At 39.5% G+C, this 25,120-nt stretch overlaps 1 protein-coding gene across 1 annotated transcript; it reads left to right on the top strand.

The window, feature by feature from the left end:
* The first annotated feature begins 131 nt into the window (after positions 1-131).
* LOC140573991 (transmembrane protein 235) lies at positions 132-18,422 on the top strand. The gene is made up of 4 exons (XM_072693650.1): positions 132-768; positions 2,793-2,870; positions 3,693-3,830; positions 15,617-18,422. Exons 1-4 carry the CDS (start codon positions 597-599, stop codon positions 15,859-15,861), a joined length of 633 nt encoding a protein of 210 aa, XP_072549751.1. The 5' UTR covers positions 132-596; the 3' UTR covers positions 15,862-18,422.
* Positions 18,423-25,120: the final 6,698 nt, after the last annotated feature.

Raw genomic sequence — 25,120 nt, forward strand, 5'->3', positions numbered from 1 at the left:
AACCACTCACACACACACACCAACTGTGCATCTGTACCCCCCCCCCTCCCCCTCCTCCCTCCTCCCTTCTATATCATTGGTTTTCTATTGGTTTATTCTCTCCCCTCAGAGCAGGAGCAGTGGACCACTAAGGTTCCCACAGCTAACACGCATCAACGCTCCAACAAACTGGCACAAACGCTTCGAAACGAGTCATTAAAGGGCGCCACTAACCCAGTTTAGGGGGTCTCTCTCTAAGTCCACGCTCTTTTGCTTACTCGCTGACTCGCTAATAGCCTCTGTCCGTGGAGCCTGGACTGCGTCCGTGCGCTTAGGCTACTTCTAATTCAATGGACAATTATATGGGACTAATGCAAAAAATGAACTGATCAGTTAAATCCTGTAGTTTAAGGGCTGGTTTAAAAAAAAAAAAAAAAGACCCTCTCCTCATCCCCCCGCCTCCTCCAGCATTTGCGTTAGAACCACAGGTCCTGCTCACTCTCTGACTGGATGTACTGCCCAGCACAGCGACAGACCAATGCGGACGGTTGGTATCGTAGGCATACACGCTCTCCCATCGCACAGAGCCGCGCTGCTGGTGGACCTTCAGCCATACAATGAACTTCGGCAGGGTGGTGGTCGCAGCTGGACTGTCCGGCTTGCTGAGCTTCGCCTTCCTCGCCGTGGCCATCGGCAGCGAGTACTGGTACATCATAGACGTGGACCAAGAGAGCAACTCCACTGGGGAATTCAAGAGTTCCCACTCAGGGCTGTGGAGGATCTATGAAGGTAGGGTATAATGCTTATGATGCTCACATAACTTTTCTTTTTGGGTTGTGAGGCAGCGTGGTGGTGGTGGTGGTGGTGCTGATGGTGGTGAAGGTCTAAATATGGCTTGGGCAGGGCTAGCAGTGCTGGCTACCTGTTGGGTAGCTGTTTGGTGTTCAGTCTGCATTCCCTGAGTCTATATAACCTGCTAATGTCAGTTTTACTTGTTACCTTTTAAACCACCACAAATTATCTTTTTGTAATTATGTTCTATGTTCAGAAATTCTGATTTATGGATTTTTTGGGGGCATTCTGCTTCAAACCACCACTGCTCCTCAATGCCATGAGCAAAAGTGATCTGTCTCATGTACTCAGCAAACAGTTCTCAGTATCCCTATCAAACAACCCTGTAACGCTGACTGTAAAGTTAGTTGCTATGTGATTTTCAGATAAAGATCTGTGCGTATTGTCATGCCTTAAAATGAGATAAAGAGCTGATCAGCACAGTGATTTATCAGTCTACTCAGGCTTTAGTAGAGCTCAGTAACACTGAGATAAATAACTGATCAGCACAGTGATTTATCAGTCTACTCAGGCTTTAGTGGAGCTCAGTAACACTGAGATAAATAACTGATCAGCACAGTGATTTATCAGTCTACTCAGGCTTTAGTGGAGCTCAGTAACACTGAGATAAATAACTGATCAGCACAGTGATTTATCAGTCTACTCAGGCTTTAGTAGAGTTCAGTAACACTGAGATAAATAACTGATCAGCACAGTGATTTATCAGTCTACTCAGACTTTAGTAGAGCTCAGTAACACTGAGATAAATAACTGATCAGCACAGTGATTTATCAGTCTACTCAGACTTTAGTAGAGCTCAGTAACACTGAGATAAATAACTGATCAGCACAGTGATTTATCAGTCTACTCAGGCTTTAGTAGAGCTCAGTAACACTGAGATAAATAACTGATCAGCACAGTGATTTATCAGTCTACTCAGACTTTAGTAGAGCTCAGTAACACTGAGATAAATAACTGATCAGCACAGTGATTTATCAGTCTACTCAGACTTTAGTAGAGCTCAGTAACACTGAGATAAATAAGGTGTTTCATTTTTACTTCTAACGAGTGTTTGCTCATCTTTATGCCCTGAAATAGAAAAAGCATTATTTACAATTGGTTCTTTGATATCTTTAGAGCTGGTCAGATGCACAAAGGTGTGATTCCAGATATATCTGGACTTGCCATGTGGAATTCAGGTGTTCATCAAATAATGTAGAGCATTATGGTTAGATGGTATTTGTTCAGAAAGGCAGTCTCTCTATTCAGTTTCCCACTGAAAATTACACATGCACACACAGATGCACAGCCATTAGACTCTTCAGTCTTTTAAATGTCTTGTGTTGCTTGATATTATCGGAATACTTTTCTTTTTTCCTCTTGTAAAATTTACCGTTCCCTACTCCCTAATATATCAAGAAAAAAAATCACATAACCTGGGGTGGTTGCAATAAAGTGGGCTTAATCTAAAAAAGAAAAAAAGTGTACATAGTGGATGAACGAGGCTTGTGGTTTTCTTTTTCCTTAACCATGAATCTCAGTGATGTGCTTGTATTGTGCTGGCCTCTGGTGCATGTGCACAGGCAATGATAACTAATCACAGAGCTCTTGTCTCTGTGTTCATGCTAAGCCTATACTGAAATGCAATTAGACCAAATGGTTAAACCGAATGCAGCCGTGGTCTACGACTATCTTTTTCTATTTGGAATAGAACAGCCGTAATTGCTGGGATATTCTGGACACAATAAACATCATTTTCTCTCCTTTACAGCGCTGGGCTGTTTTTACATTTTATCACAAACATTCTGACTCATTTTTGGCAGGCTGAACATTGCCCTGTGTCACATGCTCTAACGCAGACTTCAGTGTGTATTTTTGTCTACACTTCGCTGTATCATTCTGAGTGTTTTATCATGGTAGAGCACGTGGAGTGTAATGAATTGTGTTACTATGCATAATTGGTATTTCCTTATCATACACAGAAAAGAATGGAAGCTATCATGCCGTCTCCATCTATATGAATACAACGGAGCAGACTGAGCAACACGAACACCTTTCAAGTGAGTTTGCGAAAACCCTCTCTCCATTAGCTGTAATGGCAGTAATGGAGTGACTCGAAACCATGTGAATGGTGAGCGTAGGCTTCGGTTCTGCAAGGGACTCTCCCAGTATTGTTGTGCACAATAGCGGTAGGGGTCATTACCGGGACCAAAATGGTCATGGCAAGTGTGACCCACACACTCCACTGTAATCTGCCAGACCAAATGAAAGATTTCTCTTAATAGCCCAATGGGCACAATGAACTATGAGGTATACAGTAGATACAATACTGTAGTGGATACATTTGTAAATATTTGATTTGTCTGATCTTGGCAAGCAGCTAATTTTATTCAAATGCAATATGGGTGTAATCCTTTATCCCATTATGAATACTGAATACTGAATATTGAATACTCTTCATTTTCAGATATTTGTTTGTGGTCTCTCAACAAAATACACCCCTAAAACGGCAACAGTTTGAATGTATTATTAATTCATAAAGAGCTCAGTCGTTCAAAAGTACTTAACATCAGCATCTTCGCCTCCCTGCCCTTTTCACTTAAAGACGCTACCGAGATGCCTCGCTGATTTCCACGCTTTCCACGAAAGCTACTAAATCAGAAAAGCTTGCCAAAGACTGAGGGGGGGTGCATCAGTGATAGTTGTCAACTTCAATGCATCCTTAATTACACTTGATAAAATTGATGAAATAAGCAGAAATGTCCAAAATAGATTTAAAAATGTTAACTTAGTGTGAATAATAAATGAATAACTACTGTTTAAGATGCCTGAGTGCCTGCAACATTTTTTTCATGGATTTTCTTTTCTCTCTAATTCTGTAGACCTGCACAGCGCCATAGTCATCTTACTTCCCGTCAGCCTGGTCCTGCTGGTGTTTGGAGGGATCTTTGGGCTAGTGGCCTCCCTGGCACGCAGTTACACTCTCCTCTCTGGCGAGGCCTTGTACTTCCTCATCTGCAGTAAGTGTGCCTTGTTGTGCCTCAGGATGCTTTGTTAGTCCTAGATCAGATGTAACAAACACTCAAGGTTAGTGAGCAGGTATAGTAGAACAGTGTCAGTCACTCTGACCAGAATTTCACAGCATGCTTTCAGACTGTAGCTATAAAAAGGAAGAAAGTTTACCTACCTTGAATATGTTCACATTGTATAGAAATACAGTTATTAGTTCTAGTGTTTTAAAAATGCCTGTTTGTGAAAAGGAAATTTGAAACTATGATAACTGCTCTAGTGAGTATTGGTGATTAAGACAGGTAGGAATCAGGTCAATTATGCAGACGCTGTTTGAATTTTATTGATCATAGCAACAAGTAGGGCTGGCCAATTATGTCAAATATGACATTCATGTACTGTCCCCTTAAAGGCATACTACTATGTGTGTAGTCACGTGACTCCACCTGTTCCAGGAAGCACCGAGCCACCTGACCAACTCGAGCAGCTTATTTAAGCATTCATTAATTATAGTTAATTCATAAAGTGTACAAGTGGAACCATTGCTGACTAACTGACAAAGGACAGCTTCCTCAGTTGGGCAGCTGACTGAATAACTAACTAGCTAAAAGCACTACATTGGTTTCAGTAGATTCTGCTCAGATTACTAAATTTGCTTGGTAATATGTCCAAAAATAACTGGTGTCCAGCTGAGATAAAGATTTTCTATTAGCTCTACCACACAGTGCGACCGTTTGCTTGGGTCTATTGGGTAGAGCTCCTTATAATTCAGGCAAAGTGGATTTTTTTTTTGCAATCAAAAAGTGATGGGACATTGCCCCTGTCCTTTAAAAAGTGGTACATCAAGTGTTCCCAAGGCATGGATTGCACTGGAGCTGGGTGGCTGTTATGGGCAACAAATCATTCAAGCCACATTAGCATGTATTGGCTAAGTCAGAGTGAGCCAACAAATTATGCAGAAAACACGTTTATTTACTCGCTCTGCCCGGCAGCTAGATTGAGAAGATTTAGCCACAGCAGAGAGAGAGAGAAGGAACAGAACAGCACGGTCAACATTCTGGATCATTCTGGATCTATTGCGTCGTCACGTGAGCAGCTCTCGGGCATTGTATCCACGGCCTCATTCACCTCATTCTCACATACAGGCAGAAACTTGAAAACCAACAAGCCTGTTGAAGAGGAAGAGTGGTGAAGACAATGAAATGCTACAAGGCATTTAGAGTTGCACTGTTTTTGAAGAGGCAACAGACAGAGTAGACAAATACACATAACAGGACTCTTTTTAGTCATGAATGTCTTTGAACGTCGGTCGTAGCCCATCTGAAATATATTACAGGCCCTACGCTCAAAAACCAACAAGCCAGTTAAAGGGGTAGACCAGTGAAGACCTTGTAAAGCCACTAAGCGGCTTTGAATCTACAGATTCTGCGAAGACAGCTGCATTTTAACCCCAGTTTTCAGAAGTGGGGGAAGAATTCTCTACATTTACATTTAAGGCATTTAGCAGACGCTCTTATCCAGAGTGACTTACAAAAGTGCTTTGCTATTTACCCAAGAAAAAACCTCAGCTAGTTTAAATAGATTGATAATTTAAAGATACCTCTAAGTTTAGACATTACTAAACACAAGTCAATAAGGTGATCACTCTGCTATTCACCCAAATACTCTCAGAAGAGGAATTCGCTTCAGTCTGCGTTTGAAGACAGCGACAGACACACTTTGGAGCCAGGACAGAAAAAAGCCTGGTTGCTTGTCTTCCGTGGATTTTAAGGGATGGCTGGTCAAGCCATTCTTGGCTTTGTAGGCCAGCGTCAGGGTTTTGAATCTGGTGTGGGAAGCAGCTACAGGAATTCAGTGAAGAAAACGCAGCCGTGGACTGACATGGCTGAATTTTAAAATGTTGAATACGGCTCATGCCACTGCATTCTGGGCCTGATGATGTGCAATGGGAGAACAGCTAGAAGAGAGTTGCAGTAGTCAAGTCTTCAAGTGACCGAACGAGCACCTGGGCGGCCTCTCTAGAGAGGAAGCGTTGAATTCTCTGGATGTTGTACAGGGGAAATCTGCATGATAGAGTTACGTTTGCAACATGACTTGAGAACAATAACTGATCATCCATGACTACACCAAGGCTTCAAGCTTCTGTAAATGGAGTGACCAAAGGAGTTCTCAAAGGAGATGGCAAGATCGTTTTGAAGTCCAGCAGTTCCCGGGATCTACAAAGAGGCCTGGGTGGAGAAAGAGATTAAAGCAGCAAAGATAAAATTCCCAGAGAAGCTGAAAAGTCAGATTGCTGATCACAACCCAACTTCAGTTTGGAAAAGTGTAGAAAAGCGTCCCTTCTCCTGAATGACCACCAGGCTCTTCAGCCACCTCCACCTGCTGTTCTTTTCACCAAAAATGATCTTTTCAGGAGAATAAAAGGTGAATTGGAAAAGGTGGAGGCCAAATTCCAACACAAATGGTGAATATGAAATATGGTTGTCTCAAGCATTCCTGTGATCAGGGCACCAATTTCCGCAGACCTTTTTTAACCAATCATTGGAACATTGGCTCTTTTCCTATGTTCTTTAAGTTCTCAACCATCACCCCAGTCCCCAAAAGAACAAACATTACAGGACTAAATTAGACCGGTTGCCCTGACCTCTGTAGTCATAACTTATTTGAAGGCCTTGTCCTAGCCCACCTGAAAGCTATTACAGACGTTGTGCTGGACCCCCTGCAGTTTGTGTACAGATTAAAACCAGTCTATTGATAATTGATGAGTAAATTTGGCCCTGCACTTCATACCACAACATCTTGACATCCTATGCTGATCCTAGTTCTGTTTTTGGACTTCAGGTCAGTGTTTAACACCATTGTGCCACTGATAGGCCCTGCAGGTCAAATGTTTGAGCTGTCAGTGTCAGATTCCATCTGATTTCCATGGTTTTCCTGATCAACTGGAAGCAGCCATTATAGCTTGGAATATGCATCAGAAATCCAGACACTCAGCACTGGAGCCAAGTCAAGTCAAATTTATTTGTATAGCGCTTTTTACAACTGTTGTTATCACAAAGCAGCTTTACATAATTAATAATTAGTAAAAGACAAAAAAAAAAAGAAATAACATAAGAAGACATGAAGGATCCAAGACGGATCTCTGTCTCCATCTCTGTCTCCTCTGTCTTCCTGAGGCAGCTGAAGAAATTCAACCTGACAAGCCAAACAGCAGTGCATAATCAGGACAGCAGAGATAATCATTGGGTGTAATTTGCCAATGCTTGAAGAAATATTTAACAGTGAAATCATGAAGCCCATCAGCAAGATCATAGATCCGTCTCAATCTGAACATCACCAATTCCAGCCACTTCCCTTGGGTGAAAGACTCAAGACTCATTTACAACATTTACAGTGGATGTGTTGGATAGAAAGGTCCAAAGTTCAAAGGTTCTTCCTTTTCCAGCTGTACATTTTCAGCTGTACTTCTGATAGTCCTTTTTCAAGTGTAAGAAAGAGGTGCTGTATAACTGGAAACCATCTGGCATATACACATACAGTCCTATTATTACAGTCCAGGATATACCACTATAGTAAAGCACTCAGCCAGGTGTTGGAATAAGACGTAATTTGCATGCTGTGGTTCACTCAGATGTGTTAAGCATTTCAGAGAATGCATGGTGAACTGGAATCTGCTCTCCTGATTTCTATTTATTGTGAGAATTATTTTTGTGACATTTATGTTTGGTATCACTCCTGAGCAGAAAGTTAGAGTAAGCTAAAAAGGTTAGAAGTACTACTAAAATTGTTCTTTGGCTTGTGACAATAGGGGAACCCTTTCAGGTTCTCCTCACTTTAGAACAGTCTACTAAAGGTTTCCACCATGCAATGAAACTACTACTTAAGCATTCAAATGGTTCTTTGAATAGGTGGCGTGGTTATATGCAGAACCATTGCCTTTACTAAAGAACCCTCGAAGAACCAATGTAAAGTGTAGTAACCTCAATTAGTGTCATGGTTTTTAGTCCTTTTATCAGTGGCTACAAAACTCAAAATAAGTAACTACATCATTTAAGCACAGCCTAATAAAGCACATACTGGTGGCATTAACAGTAGATGAGGTCATGCATGTTAGGATCATAAGCTCACATATGTTACTGAATAAAGCATGCATGTCTGACAGCTTTGAGAAAAACCAAATGGCTATGCATGCAGGCTAACTAAGGATGATTGATCATTTCTGTATTTGTTTGCAATTAATAATACATCAAATCACCCAAGAACTGAAATGTGCATTTTCTCATGACTAATTTAAAATTGTGCATTTCACACACGCACATGGTGCACCTCATTTCATTTAACCTAACTTTCAAGTTTTCAGCACATTCTAACCATAACAGCATGACTCTGCTATCCTGCAAGGTCCCCTAGGACATGGACAAATTGGGGGTTGTTCTGACTGGCTCCAGAAATTGATCATTTGTCAGCAGAAATATACTTTAGTGCTTAGTTTGAGACTGATCAATGGATTCTGCAACACCGCTCATGACATCTGTACAGAATATTTCAATGAGAACAGTTAATGCATGGGTCACATATTTCAGGTTTAAGGACAAAAAATACCACCAATCTGGCAAATGTGGTTGGTGTTTTTCCACTGTGAGGTTTCCAATATTTTGGGGCAGGGGTAGGAAACTCATTTTTGGTAACAGGCCATGTAACAAAACCTATTTCAATTTCTTTGGAAGTTGGTGTACTTACAGCATGGCATTGTCAACTTAATGATGAAGAGTTTGTGAATATTTTGTAAAAGTTGAGTGTGAAGAACCTTTAAATTGGTAAGGACGCATTAATTGATGGCTCTTTAGATCTTTAAAGGGTTCTTCCTATTCAGACATCTGGCATTACTCAAAGAACCATTTGAAGCAGCTTAAGAGTGTAGTAGTAAGAAACACTGACATTTATTACATTTCACACAAGGTGGAACATACCTGTGTTGTCAATTTGTGGGTGAGTTTGCAAATAGACATATTCATCATTACTGTTGGACACAGATGGAATTTGGCCTCTGCCTTTAACCCATCCATGAACCCACATATATATTTTATCTGGTCAGTTCCGGGCCTTGCGCTGTATGTTTGATACCCCTATGCTAGGGTTTCCAAATAAATTAAAATGTATTAATTCAGCAAAAAGGAAATTCAGAGCAGTTGTGATTCTGACATGCAAGCCAGTAGCTCCTGTGACTGCCAAGTTTGATTGGAAATTAGCAGCCCAATGACTGCTATGAATACAATTTAGAGTTTGGAACAAATCAATGTTGTTAATTTGGTTTTGCCATATGCATTAAACCATGGGCTTTTTGAAACTCACTTGTTATTCATTTATATTATATTAAGTCGTTTTAAATCTGTGGGGTAACAGAGAGGAAAACCTTGTGAACATTTGAGCATTTAGCAGAAAGAAAATTACTCATGCCCAGGGGTGTGCTGTGGCATTAAGGGTTATTAGCTTTGCACTTAGGTGATGGGGATTCATCTGGATTGCTACATAGACAACCCTTTTCACTTCTGAGGCTGAAATTTCATTTTAGTTGATGCTGAATGGTGTAATTTGACATTTTGCATGATTTGTGATGTTGCTCAAGGTGTATTTTGAATAGCAGCTTTTTCCCATTTCAAGTGATTGTGACTGTGTTTAGCTCTTGAGTGCATGGGGAACACAGTCTCCATAACAATTGGCTGCGTGGTGAATTACGTGATAGATTTCAGCTGTAACATCACTTCAAAAGACCAGATAAAAGTATGTAGTATTAAAGAGTTAAATCATGCTGACTTGCAGACTTGTCACATATATTTAAACCTCTCTTGCATGCATATTGAGTAATTCCATTGGCATAGTCATGTAATATACTCTAATATAACGCAAACAAACATTAATCATATAAATTGTGCCCTTTCCACATTAGATTGTAGAGCTTCATATTGTGCGTAACATATACTTAATAATATACATTTATACTTAGCTGTAGACGGCTGAAAAACATGAGGTTAAATCTGTGAAATGGATTTGGTCTGCACCTGGTCTGCTTTTGTTTTTCTAATGATGGCTCTGACAGCTAAACAGGCATCTCATTGTGACACCATGACATCACATCTAGCATTTAGATGGCTGTGGGTCTAGTGGTGTTGCATAATGTTGTTCACATGAGACTATTAATATAAATTTTTGCTTTTTTATTTTTTTAAAGGATGGGATGTGGTTGTGGAGTGCTATTTGGATAGCTTCTCCAGGTTCTGAGTCAGCCTGGAACTGAAACTGATTTTGGCAGTGCAGTAAATTGCATGCTGCAGTATCAGAGAGAAGGCTGGTGTGATTGTTAGAGAAGGGAGTCTGCATGACATCTGGAGGCCGGATCGTAGAGGTCATTCACCCTAGATCATTCTTCATCTTTCATGCTGTTCTTTGTGGACCTCTTTGCTCTACTGTGGGAAAAGAACCAGCTCTGCAGCATCTTTTCTCGAGAGACTACATTCAAAAGCCTTATTCATGCTTTATGAAGATTACCACTGACTGGAGAATTCCAGTCTTGTTGAGGAAATGTAGCTTCTTCTTGACTTTGACTTTTTGTAGGGGTTTTTGGGGTCGAGTCTCCATTGTGGCACACAGTAATGTGCAGTGATTGGTGTGGCTCCAATTGTTGTGGTGACCTTAATGCAAAGAACCCTGATGTTTGAAGAATGAATTGAGTAACAGATTAATTATGGTTTTCTGTTTCATCTCACCAGAGTCTTTGCCCTGGTGATCACATGCAAACATCAGCCTGGCTTGTTTATGCTGGTCTTGAAGTATGGGCAAAGCACTCTCTTATTGATAGACGTTTGGTACTTCAGTACCTGATGCCTTAGGCTCCTTCACTAGTTCCTTTGTTGTTGTCTTGGTCCATAATTTGCCACAGCTTTGCGCAGTGGCAGTATCGTAGCTTAGGATCGATAACAGGGCATATCGATAACAGGGTTGTGGGTTCGATTCCCGGGCTCGGCAAGCTGCCACTGTTGGGCCCTTGAGCAAGGCCCTTTACCCTCTCTGCTCCCCGGGCGCTGGAGTTTGCTGCCCACCGCTCTGGGTGTGTGTGTGTACTCACTGCCCCTAACACTGTACAGTGTACAGTGACAAATACGTGCACCTTTAATTCGTTCAGCCTTGGGGCTTCAGAATTTGTGTCTGAACAATGTAGTGTTTTCGTTGTCCGAAATGTTTCAGATGTGCATACTATTGTTTGTACCGTTGCTTGGAATTGAGGCCAGACTTGAGGAGGTCCAAATTTTTAAATGAGTCGCTTGGATTTTACAGTGGCTGTAAACATAGGCCCTTTAATACACTCACAGGTGCTATAATTACATCTTGATTTGGCAGTTGGCCAACCAGAAGCTCATTAGATCAATTTACCTCCAAAAGTCATGCCAAAATTAAAGTATGTTGACAAAGTGTGTGGAGTTCACTTTCATTTCAGACAGGTGTGTGTGAAATGTGCTGGGTACTAAACCACCCTGAACTGAAGCCTCAACCCAGACATCCTCAAATCTTTGTCACAAAATATTTTCTTACATAAATGCATTGAAATTAATTAGTTGAGAGTCCTTTTAAAGTAAAATATGACAAAAACAATTAGAACACTTTTGATATTCAGGCAAAATTGTGTTTCTTGGTTTGAGTACTGTGAGTTTTTGCCTTAGGCATCAAGCATCTAAGCTTGAGGTCTTCTTTTAGATTCTAGCCTATTCAAACCGGCTATGGCTATTTTCTAGATATGATCTTCTGCTAAATGTCACACATGTAAAGCGTAAATATAAATAGAAATGTCTTTTGTTGTCTTGTAGAATCACTTTTGAATGGGGATTCTTTCACAAGGCACTCTATTTGAATAGTATCGGACAAATGTACTATATTTACATACATGCCTCAACAGTCAGGGCTCTCTTTAAGGCAGACGGGCCTCAGAATTATTTTTGGCAACTATGTCTGAAACTGAACTTTTTGTTTTAGCTGCCGAAATAAAGACACTGATAACAAGCCAGTCGCTATTGTGTGGGGAGAGCTACTTTTCATTATGGAGATATTACAGTTTCCTTTGTGTGTCAAAGTTATGCTTACTTGAGTTAATGCAGCATGAATATCGGTCCTGCTCCTTCATTTGGGTGTAATAACAACTGATGTTCTTGAAAGCTTTTTTAAATATCGTGCCTTTGTTTACCTTCCAGACTTCCTTTGTCAAAGCATCTCCCTTGATAACGAAAGCATTCTGGTGTTAATTACTTGTAAATTGACTGTGTACAATGTGAGAAGTGTAGTCGAGCTTTCATCAACATCTGTTCCAATCCGTGACTGGTTTCTAATACAAGTAATACTCCACATGAGGCTCGTCATCATAATGTGTACCTTCGGACCCTGTTCAATCAACCCTTTTCTATTTATTGCAAGAAGTAAATCATGTGTGAAGCCATACGATTACCGTGCTATTAATAGATCTCGATTCGAAAACACACCAAATTCACTCCATTCCATATTCTCCCTTGTTGTGTCTGGAGGTGTGTTCACCTCACTGCTGTTTACAATGTCTCTGAACAGTGCCACGGTTGTTTAGGAGGTGGAGGATGCCGATGGAGGAGGGCACAGTGTTAAGTAGCTTGTCAATACCTGCTCGTTCCACAACTCCACAGTGCTTTCATGTAATCAGCAGCACATGAAGCATGTAGGGAAGCAAATCAAGGCTGGAATCTCAACATGATTAGAACAGCACTTGTGGTGGCTAGCTTATTTCTGAAAGCCTAATTTGTTCTTTCAGGATCATCAGTTCTAACTGAGGGGTCAGATTCTTGTGATATCTGTTGATAAGTGCTTGATATGTACTAGACATGTTTTGACAACAGTATTTAGTATTTAAAGATGGGGATAGCATAACTAGGACCTTATGGGCCTCAGTGCAAAAACAATCAATACTAACCTTTGCATCACAAAAATAATACTGACCAAATTACATACATTCCAGAGAAACCATACTATTGATAACATGCATATTTGAAAATATATTAAAACTGAATCATTTGGAAGTTCTAAAGTTTCAATTAAGCAGCATATCATTTTGCAGGTTGTGGTGAATTAGTGTGAAGATGGTTACCATCATTGGCAGCAAGTACAGTTACATTTATGGCATTTGGCTGATTCTCTATCTAAAGCGACTTGCATTTGAGTCACGTTACACAGTTGGGGCAAAAATAGTCTTACCCAAGGGCTAGGTATTCAAACCCTAGTCTGCCTCTAGTCTAAGAAAAATAGGTGTCTGGACTGTGTGTAGACTTGATATATTGCATGCATCCTCCCACTGGGTATATATACACTATATGTCCACACCAGAGAGCCTTCCCAATTGAGAGAGTAGAGGCAGTTACTCTAACATTTATTTTAAATACAACGTGCAAACAAAGAAGTGTTTACTGCAGATTGATGCTTTTCTGTCTAGTGTGTTGCTTAGATCTTCTCTTAATGAAATCACACAATTGGGCCATTACAGAGGATCTTATTTCAACCCATCCCCCCATACTCTCTCCCCCTGTTTCTCTGTGTTTCACTCTATATTGTGCTCTCACACTTTTCTGCTTTGCTCTCTCTTCTTGCCTGTATTGTCTATATGCTTGCATAGTTTCTATGGGTGACTTCAGAAAGCAGCTCAATCAAACTATTGATTGTTGTAATTGATGTCTGCCACATCCCATTTAAAAGACGCCTGATTACAGGTTGATTATGTAGGCATTATAGGTATTTAACAGACACACAATGGGAGAAGGCAGGGTTCAAAGACTGTCTTAAATTGGGCTTTAAGTGCTGTGCAGAAGGTTTAAAATTTTGCCCCTGTTCCTTTCAAAGGTCAGGACTCCTGAAAGTTCATGTCAGCTGGCTAATTATGCTAATAAGTACGACACTGGCAGTTCAGCATTCAAGCACTTCAACCATCAACCATGGATTAGGACCATCCTTTCTTCCTTCTATGGAAGTAAAGAAATATACACATTTTTATTAAGAATTAAATTATTAATATGAGAATAATCATGCAGGACTGAATTTAAATCAGGTTGAAATTTCAATCAAGTTGTGCCCTGAATGCAATGGATGAGAATCTCTGACAGGTGGATCTCATATTTCAAAATATTCAGCAGTGAATTTTGCAGTTATAATTATTGAACTATTGTAATTGTTTTGTAAAATTTCTCAAAATGATTAAATAGACCCTAATAATAACACTTTTACTTTTTTAGTCTCTTTGATTCCATTATCTTTTTTGAAACGTAAATAAACAAAAAGTGCTCCCAATGCAATGGGCATATAAATGTGTTAAGGTGGCACATCTTTAATCATTAGCACACCATATGCTGTCTGGAGTACTGTACTCGTAAAACGATACTCAAAATTCAAATCTGGATACGAAACAATATGGTAGTGTCCCGATATGATGTACAGATCTTTCAAGATGGCATCAGTGAGGTCGCCTGCCGTCATGACAGCTCCGTTCACACATTGGCAATTTTTATCTATTTTTTGCACTTATGCTGGCTCTTTTTTTAATTCACCTCATCCAGCATCAGCTATGACAGAAACACTCTTGTTTCTATTGACTATTAACTCTGGATCCAAGCTGGATGATTGAGATCCTGAGGAAGAACAAAGAACGTCGCGCAAAGCACTGGCCCTAAGGAAAGCGAACCAGTGTCAGGAACAGGCTGAGGGCTTGGGCACACCAAGCACCCATGCCTAGCAGTCCACTGATGGTGGACTGCAGCAAGAACCAGGAGAGGAGCTTCCAGATTGTGCTCTATCCAATACTTTTGGGATGAGTTGGGGATGAGATGTGGTGGTGATCATCCAACATTCTGACTTCTCTAATGCTCTTGTTGCTGAACTCTTAAATCAAATCCTTACAGCAATGCTCCAAAATCTAGTAGAAAGCCCTCCCTGGACAGTCGAGACAGTTACTCTAATAAAAGCAGGATAAAACAAAAGTAATTAAACTAGCTGGCAATTATAAATATAAGAATGGATTTTATTACTTGGAAACAAGCTACAGATATACATGCCCATGCAATAACAGTGCTTTACCATTTTGACAGATGGTGGTATCCAGATCAAGAACCCTTATTCTTCTCCTTTCTTTAGTTAACCTTAAGTTTCATCTATCCAAAGTATCTTGTTCCAGAACTGAACCAACTTTAGATTGTTTCTAGCAAATTCTAATCTGGCTTCTCTGTTCCTACGTATGGTAGGAAGTAAACCCTCTGTATTTAAACAAATGAAGGCATCACTTAATTGTAGAATTTGACAGTGATATGCCATTTTACTGTTCTTGACTTGACTAGATTTCATAGAAGGATTTTTCTTCACCAAGGACAGAATTCTGCAATCATACACTTCAGTTGTCTTCCATGGTTTTGCCAGTGTTTTTTTTGTTAGCCAAGTTCAACAGTGCATACCTTCTTTAAAAAAAAAAAAAAGCTTTAGAAAAAAAAATCTAAACCAGATTTAGTATTTAGATACTTCTAAAGGCTTGGATCCGACAAATGGATCAGACCATATTTGTGTTGCATGAACCTAATCATTTTTAGGCTTTCTCTTATAACCGTGTATTTATTTACCTGTCATGTTCCGGCAAGATGCATGTCAGTGAGTGTGATTGGCCAGTAAAGTGATTCTGATGGACATTCAGTCCAGTCACTAACCATGATTCATGTTGGATCTAGTCACTGACTGTGATTAATTCTCTCCATAGGCTTCTTCACTCTTTCTGGAGTGTGCATCTACGTCAGCTACTCTGAGCAGGCTCTGGATTTGCTGCAGTGGGAGATAGGCACCGAACTGCCAGCTCACGTGCATGTGTCCTTCGGCTGGTCTCTGGCCATGGCTTGCCTCTCCTACTGCCTGGAGTTAGCCACCAGCGTTCTGCTCATGCTGGCTGCTCGACTCGCCTACTGCCAGCACCATCACGAGTCCTCCGTGGCCCTGTCCATGGCGTAGAGTCGCGGCTCCAAAAAGCACAAGACCAACGGACCTGAGGGCTCATGTTCGTTCCACTTTGCACAAATCACTTTCCAGCCTGACTTTTAGGATTCTTTTGAGTTGCGTGTATAATAAAGCCTGAGAAGACAAAGCTGCTGAATTCATTTGCTGTGGATTCATTATTAAAGAGGACTGCCCAGTGGAAGAATGATGAAATTCGTCTCCCATTACTCAAGCTCCAGTCAAGGGTTTTCCTCAACCCTACCACCAACAGTCTCTAACAAATGGGTTATTTGATTTTTGTGCTGCACTGCTGAAGTAGCTCTGCCTTATCAAAGAAATGATGTGGGCATAGAAGGAATCGATATTGTATTCCAAAATGATCAGTGGATCCTGCAGGTTTCATTGCTAGCAAAACTGGTGTGTTGAGGAAGTATTAAGGCATATAAGTGTATAAGCATTGGAGGCATGTTGCTTTGTCTTGTACAGCTTAGCTCTGTGTCCCCGCTTATTACCAGTCATTCATTCACTTAGTCGAAGCAATGAAGTCAAATGCCATGTTGCTGCACACACCACTTCTAGCTATGCTGTCTCTGTCTACTCCTAATTAGTCTCAAATCCTTATTAAGAAGCCAAATTCTGATTAGCGAAGCTTGCGCATGAATTATTGTTCCTCATGTTTTATGATGATGTTACTAATTAGGGTGTAATTATGCAGCAGGAGGATTAACCATGTAGCATTTGAAGAGCGGACTTAGACATGTTCTTTTTTGGGAGGTTGTTGGCAGGGGTGGAAAGGGGTAGTGGTGGTTTTTATGCTCATTTTCCTGATTCATGCCATGCCCTCAAATTGGAATAAATTATGCCCTTTTTGTTCGGGCTTGAAAGCTCTTCATCAGAACCGTAGACATCTGTGTACATCTGCAGCTGTATGAGTATCTTGCAGCGCAGTGTCCCACAGGGTTGCGTAATGTGTATAGCAAACGATCCTTTGTGCCAGTCTATATCTTCTTCTGCCTGTGAGATGTTTGGTCTCTTTTTATTGTGCACCCTTTTAACGTATATATGTTTAACATATATTCTTCAACAGACGTGAAAGGTCTTTACGTTCACTCTGTGCTGACGCACATTTTGCATTTAGATTACATTTATTTATTTATTTTTTTCGCAGCATTTGCAGCCAGGTGAACTGACAATGGTCTATTGGTCAAGTTCAGCATTACAGAAAACCTTTTTCACACCCTTATGGGAAGCGCTGCCATTAATACTGACTGTAAAAAAATCTGAACTGGCTGTTTGATTGGAAAACTGTATTACATTGCATTACTTGCAATTCCAGGGTTATGTATCCTCTTTTTTTGACATGTCCTCCTTTTAGGATCTTGTCTTGTCTGTTTTCTATTTTGCATAAAATGTCCAGGATTTCTCTTTAACCTCATGTTAGCGTTTGCTTTTACAGGTGGAATACATTCCCTGTCTGGATTCTTCAGTGCCACAATAAATGGTCTACATTTACATGCATCTACACCCCCCCCCCCCCCCAAAAAAAAAAAAAAAAAGAGCTAATCGAAAGCCAAAATCATCTGTGCTGTGCTTATGCTGCTCTGGGCCCTTGGTAATACCATATACCGTGGCAATATCTGTAGACACTATGACTGTATGAAACAAGTGGATACCACCCAACTCTAAATCTGTTAAAGGAAAGAAATATGTGGTTTCATATTGTTAGAACAAAGTGGACCTAATATTCAAGAGTTTTAAATCTGTGTCAAATAGCTGGTTACACACATCAAAAGGACTTACAAGTGAATTGCCATGAAAATGTATGTATGTATGTAAAAAGAAAAGGTAAATGTACAACTATTTAAACTTTAAATTTTACTGGTAAGATATTTGACCATATAGGCTAATAATACTACTTACTAGTCCTGGTTGAACTGAACAAATGTTTATGTATTAATGTTCATTAACATAGTTCCACATTTAGAGAGGTATTTAGTCTCCCACCCTCACACATACACATTGTTATGGGTCTACAACTTGGGACTGCTTGAAGACCTCCAGTCACAGTATCCTATCCACAGCAGATGTTCATGTGTCCATAGTGTCAAAAAACTAAAACCTCAGTATCTTAGACATGTAAATTGGGTTGAAGCTTGCCAGGTTATGATTGTGTTTTGTGTTCTAGCTTAGCTTGTATCAATATGATTGATTTGAGCAGATAATCTTATGTTTAGCATATTAAATCACAAAGTTTCTCAGAAGTAAATGTTTTTTCCTCATATTAAAGGTGTTGGAGGCAATATCATCAACCAGCCAATACATTGGTCAAGCCCTAGTAGGAAGGTGTTGGTGTAAATTATTTTCATTCAATTAACAATCAGTATTTTTTACTGTAGTACTCTTAAAACCAACAAAAGACTGATCCCTGGACAGCCCCTCTTCATAAAACTGCATGGATGAAATGGACACTGTGCTCATAGTTACACATATGTGTCATTTATTATGGCAGTGCTTCTCATTATATGACCCATAACCTGTCAACAGCAGAGTGCACAAATAAAGTTAAGTCCTGTTAACTTTGTGGCATTTTCTTCTACTCTTTGTTGGAAATCTACAAATGTAGATCATATTTGACTCAGTGTTGACATACTATCTGCAGCCTTGCCAAGGCATGTATATTTAGAAAGCATATATTGGGGTCCAAATGACTGGGAGCACTAGTGAAAATGCTTCTGTTTGCATTTTTTTTCAAATGCAATACATTATTAAAAATTGATTAGAAATGAAAGGATCAGTTTTGAGTTTTGAGAAGTTTTAAGAATGACTTCGTCTTCAATACATATGTCCTATTTTTGCGTTACTGAGATGCAAGGAAATAGATGCAAGGAAATTTGTTTCCTAATTTTGCTTACTTATTAAATGCAAAGGACATCAAGAACCTAGGCTGTAACTCATTGTTGGGCTGAAAATTGTCCATAAGGGGGTGCTATTAGTATGTCTCCTTGTTTGTTTTGGGTTTTAATTTTTTTTTTTTTATTAACAATTCTTAATTTTAAAATATGGTTGGGTTAGATGCAAAACACGCTGCCAGATTTAGCATGACAGCATTATGGCATTTATTCATAAAGAAAAAATACCAGCATGTTTGTTGTTCACTAATTTGCATGCATGTTAATGATCATAGCTGTTGCACAGGAAAAAAATTGTCTTGACAATTCTGACTTTTTTTTCTGCCAATACAGAATCTGAGAAATCCAAGGTTTAGTCATCAGATTAAAACCAGATAGAAATTTTAAGAAGATAAAAGTTAGCTCTTAAATATTTTTCATAAGGAGAATGAATCTTTAAAAAATAACTTCCTGAAAGTGGATGGAATTATTCCACTGTCAAGTAAGTGTAATTATTTATATCAAATATTTATTTATTTTTATTTATTTCTTGCTGAATTTCACCAAACAGTACTTTTGCTTCTTTTATTGGAATCCATGATCCCAATGTTTAGTTCATTTCCACACCCAAACAGGCGCTAACATATCAACATGTTCATTGGCTTTTACTGAGGCTATAAAGACAGAGCGTTATGTTGAACACTAGCGACTTTATGAGTAGGACCTAAATACTGGTGCACATTTTGAGTTTTATGAGTTTGGCCCACTTTCTCTTTCCATCTTTAAATGAGTAAAAAAATCCCTGACTCTTAATGTAGTCTCAGATTTTGGACCCCAATGCAGTTCATCAAATAATCTTTAATAAGTTTTTTTTAATGACTCACATTAGGATTATGTTTTCAATTTGTGGCTAAACAAGTATGCCAGGGTATTCACGGCCCATGTTTGATTAGCCATAAGCATGCTCTGCACCGTATTGGACATGAGCCTCACTGTGAATCATCAGTTTGCCTCTTAATAATCAGCTGTGTTCAGCTGTTCTGATGTCCTCACAGAAGGGGTGTTGGTATTGTTTGAGGAAACTTTTTAGATCTGTCTGGAAGCTCCAAATGATAATGTTGAAATTGCTGTCCACAAAATGACAAAAGGGAAGAAGACATCAATGACGTTATTATGTCTCTGAAGACTGGAATAGGTGCAATCACAGCTACATTAATAATGCAACTGATTTTCATGGCTAAAACAGGCTGCAGATTTGTGCGCAATTGTTCAAAAAAGCTTTGATCAATGTTGAAATTACCATATGGAGTTCTGAGTATGCCAATTATATTGTTAATCTCATGCCTTGACTTTTTTCTCTGTCTATTTTGAGTGCTATGGCTTTTATTTCGCTTGGACAGGCAGCTTTATTTCAGCAGTTATTCTGGATACTGCAGTGAATGGTGGAAATGAGCAAACAATTATCAACCGATTTACCTGGAAATCCTGCAGAACAGGAGGCCGGTTATGGTTCAGTGTTTAAAGGAGCTTGTTTGATCCATGGGCTCCTTCTGTTTGCGTATTCTAAAATGTAAGATCATTGAAATAACCTACTTTGGTTTTTTTTTTGTATTTAACTGTCTCCTGGGATTCACTTACAATGTTTATCAGGGTCTAAATTGGCAAAATCGGACGATACTTTATTACCTTATAAACAGACTGTTCCCTTAAGACTGATATGAAAATGATCGGTTGTAAAGGGCCCCCCAGTATAGTGCTTTATTCAAAAGCAATTCGGATTGAAATGCTCATTACAGCATCTTTGTAACCAATTGGAGCTAAACTGCAGTTTGAAACGTCTTTATGTATGTTTTTACATACATCAAACTCTCTCATAAGAAGTAGTTGGTTTTTAACAGCCATATTCAGCCACTCACTTGGGTCCCATTTTTGCCACTGTAATATAGCGCTACTGAGGCCAGTGAGCATGAAGCTTCCAAATATACTGCCTGGCCAAAAAAAAGGTCACCACCTGGATTTAACTAAGCAAATAGGAAGAGCCTCCCATTGGATAATTACTGCATGGGTGATTGTGTTACAAGAAGTTATTTAACCCTAGCTAATACAGTGAGTAGCTTCTAATTTGTTAAACATCCATCCGTGGCCATGCAAAAGATGTTCATCTGTTTCAGAAGGGTCAAATTATTGACAATGCATCAAGCAGAGACAACATCTAAGGAGATTGCTAAAACTACTTAAATCGGGTTAAGAACTGTCACATTGCATTTTTAGGAAGTGGAAAGATGGTACTTCGAGAAAGTAATGTGGTCGAGAAAAAATCTTGAATGATCGTGATCGGTGATCACTTGATTGGTGGGTGAAATCAACAGCAGTAGAACTATATTTAATAGTGACAGTAAGAGCATTTCCACATGTAAAATGTGAAGGGAACTCAAGGAATTGGGACTAAACAGCTGTGAGCCTTAAGAAAACCACCTGCCATTGAGGCTAATCGGCAGCGACAGCTTCAGTTTGCGAGGGAGCAAGCAGAGTTTTGGACTCTGGAGCAATGGAAGAAGGTCATGTGATCTGATGAATCCAGATTTACCCTGTTCCAGAGTGACTGGCACATCAGGGTAAAAGGAGAGTTGGCTGAAGTGATGCACCCATCATGCCTAGTGTCTACCGTACAAGCCTATGGGGGCAGTTTGTTGATCTGGGGTTACTGCAGTTGGTCAGGTCTAGGTTCAGCAACATTATGTGCTGAAAGACTGCCCCGCTGACTACCTGAATATACTGAACCACCAGGTTATTCCATCAATGGAATTTTTTCTCCCCTGATGGCACAGGCATGGGCCAAGGTGTCAATGCTAGGATTCATCGGGCTCAAGTTGTGAAAGAGTGGTTCAGAGAGCATGAGACATCATTTTCACACATGGATTGGCCGCCATAGAATCCTGACCTGAACCCCATTGAGAATCTTTGGGACGTGTGCAGTGGTCCAAATCTCCCATCATCAATGCAAGATCTTGGGGAAAGAAGAGCTCTGGACAGAAATAAATAAGCAAAGCTAATGGCAGTCCAACAAAATCTTTGTTTTGGGTCAACTTCTTTACGGTCCTTCCAATTTTCTCTTTTTCTTCCCTTATATCTCTTTTTGAATCCATCCATTTCCAGGTTATAATACAGCAGGTTATAATTGGTTGATTTAGCTCAGTAAATGATTTAGTTGTAAATATTTGAAGAGCTATTACCTGTGCCTGTTCTGTATGTGGAGACCAGTTTGGTTGTGTGAAGGCACTAGACTGGGACAGGGCCATGGCTAGATTAGGTAGAGCCTGGAACTCATTCAACTTTTATAGAGTGTAATATTTCAACCCTCTTGCACTGCATATTGGGCATGAGCTGCTGGGGGGGTTGCGGGGGGGGCAAAGCACATTCGTCTTCTCTCCTATTGGCTTTGCCCGGACTGTGACTGAGCTCTGTCATTTTGGTCCTTTGGCCTTTTTCCCCCATCAGTACCACCATCTGTTAAAGCCTTTGTTCCTTTTTTTAAGATGAAGACACAAGTGGATGCAACGTTCATATTCTCAAAACATGACTATTGGAGCTAGACTATCTAATAATGTGTTAATTGTACCGCTTTAGGATTGGTGAGACACATGGATGAAAACAAACCAGAGGGATTTTAATGAAAACTGAAAAAAGCAAAGAAGAAACAGACCAAAGCAGGACAGGGATAAAAACTTAGGAGGCATGTGGATAGGCAATGCTTTGTAAAAGCTGAGACAACCAGGCATATAATACAGGTGAACATGATTAAAAGTGAGGAAGATCTGGAAAATGTGTTATTATCATATAAATAAGACTTTATCAGGTGCATTATGAGAGTTAGGACAGTCAACAGAGTCTATTTGAGGACAGACAGGACCGTCCTACTGATTCATAGTAATATTTCAGATATAAGATGCCCATCATCTTAGATGTTTGTAAAAGACATTCCTTATATTCTTTGATGCTTGCTACAGCTATTAACATTTCGCCTTAGTGAGTTTTACTTTTCCTTGTTAAACCTGGTTAAACTCCTGATAGCACAGTCAGGGACATATGTAGGACTGTGAAAATAATTAGGCCAGATCTTTATACATTATACTTACTACAGTTCAGGGATATTTATATGTGGAACATACCCAATATTTGGTTAAATCTGAACCACTAAATTACTAAACTAAGTGGGAGTATGTGGGTTGTTGACCTGATATGGCATTTTTACTGTCACCAAAATATAATTAATATTTGTCGTCATTTACAGTGCAGTTCTACATGAACCAGTTGTTATTATGCTTTGTTATTAGATGTTAAAAAATGTTGAGCCAAATTCCAAAATTGTCTTATAGTGGGATTTTCTCTAGCATGGCTCAATGAATTACAACAAGAAAAGCATACAAATGTTATCTATTTTAGTAAATGGCAATAATTACTTTTCATCAATATATTTCTAAAAGCGGAGGAACCTTTTTTTTTGCTAAGATTCATGTTCTTGAGTGTGACACTATTACATTTTTTGATCATTTTTATTGTTTAAATTCATTAAAAATGAGAAAAAAAGTTGATACCATTATACCATGTTTTACTAGAAAGCTGGCCATGATGTATCTCTAGATAGCGCAGATTGGTTTCGTTTTCAAACAAAACTTAGCACTGATTGTGTTACTTCAAATACTTGCAGATTTTAAATCTAACAAAAATTATTAAATATAAAAACGAACTGAAAATTACAATCTAATGTATTGCTAGCAGCAAAAGCATGCTGTTAATTAATTTGTATTTAGTTTATTTATTTTATTTAGATTATTTTTAGTTTACATCGTTTGGACTGACTCAATCCTGTGAATGTAAACAAATGTAATTTGTTGTTTTGCAGTAATTGTAGTAAATTGATTTTTCATTTATGGTTAAACAGCTTCTCAAAACAACAACTATCATAATAAAAGGGATATGGGTGCCACCATCCAAAAATACTAAATTAAAAAAACTTTACAATTAGCTAATTATGCTAATATTTATGCTAATATGCTATATTCTATTCACATTGTTTTGCTATTAATATTTCTTATAATTGCACTTAAGAATAAAGATCTCAGCTCTTAGTGTGCAGGGGGACTGAACACTGCTTTCAGCTCCATTTGATAGCCTCTACCATGCTTGCACATAATGTCACACATCACAGCTCTCCAGGGTCTCACATTTCCTCTTCACACTCTTACTTTTTCCATTTTCCTTTTTGGAAACTTCAAACACTCTTGTGCTATTTCTCGCATGATTTTCTGTAATTCTTATGTTTGTGACTGGGTGATTTCTAAGTGTAACATTTTTAGTTGGGTTGACATCATCTTGCTAGCATGAGGCAGAATGGTTTGATGTTATGTAAAACAACAGTTCTGCAAGCTTGCACCGAGATTCTCACACTGTTCAAAGTTGCAGATGGCAAGAGATAGCCCAGAGCTAACTGCTACATGGCTGCCATTCTAAGTCATGTGTTAGGAGTAACACATGACAGAGTTCCACTGGGAAATCTTTTATAAAAATGTGACTTTTCCTCTCTAGAGAGGCCACCCAGATCCTTATTCATTACCTTGTCATTTCAAAACTTGACTACTGCCATTCTCTTCTGACTGGTCTCCCTCTGCGCACCATCAGGCCCCTGAAATTGATTCGGAATGCAGCGGCACAGGTCGTCTTCAACGTTTCTAAATTCAGCCATGTAACTGCTCTGCTGCGTTCCCTTCACTGACTTCCTGTAGCTGCTTCCCGCATCAGATTCAAAACCCTGATGCTGGTCTGCAAAGCCAAGAACGGACCAGCCCCTATTTGATGGCAATGGTCAAAAGCCGATCTGCACCAAGAGCCTTTCAAGTTAAAATACGGCTCGGCTCAACCCGCCATCCTATAAGATCCATAAAAGACAAGCATCCAAGTTTTTTCTGTCCCGGCACTGAAGTGGTGGAATGAACTTCCCCTGTGTGTCCGAACGAAAGAGTCTCTTACTGTCAAGTCAAGTCAAATTTATTTGTACAGCGCTTTTTACAACTGTTGCTTTTTACAACTGTTGCTTTACACAATTTTAGTAATTAGTAAAAGACAGAAAAAAAGAAATAACATAAAAAGACATAAAGGATCCAAGACCCCCAGTGAGCAAGCCAACAGCGACAGAGGCAAGGAGAAACTCCCTCAACTCCCTCCAACTGTTCTGATCATAATATATTAATCATGGTGGTCTTTAAACGCAGACTAAAGACCCACCTCCTCCGAGAGTATTTGGGTGAAGTGTAGTGTAGTGTTGTGGTCTCCATACTGACTTTTGTATTTAGCAGTGTCTAAGCGTAGAGGTATCTTTTGGATCCTAG

The sequence above is a fragment of the Salminus brasiliensis genome, chromosome 12 (assembly GCF_030463535.1).
Source record: "Salminus brasiliensis chromosome 12, fSalBra1.hap2, whole genome shotgun sequence".
NCBI lineage: Eukaryota > Metazoa > Chordata > Actinopteri > Characiformes > Bryconidae > Salminus > Salminus brasiliensis.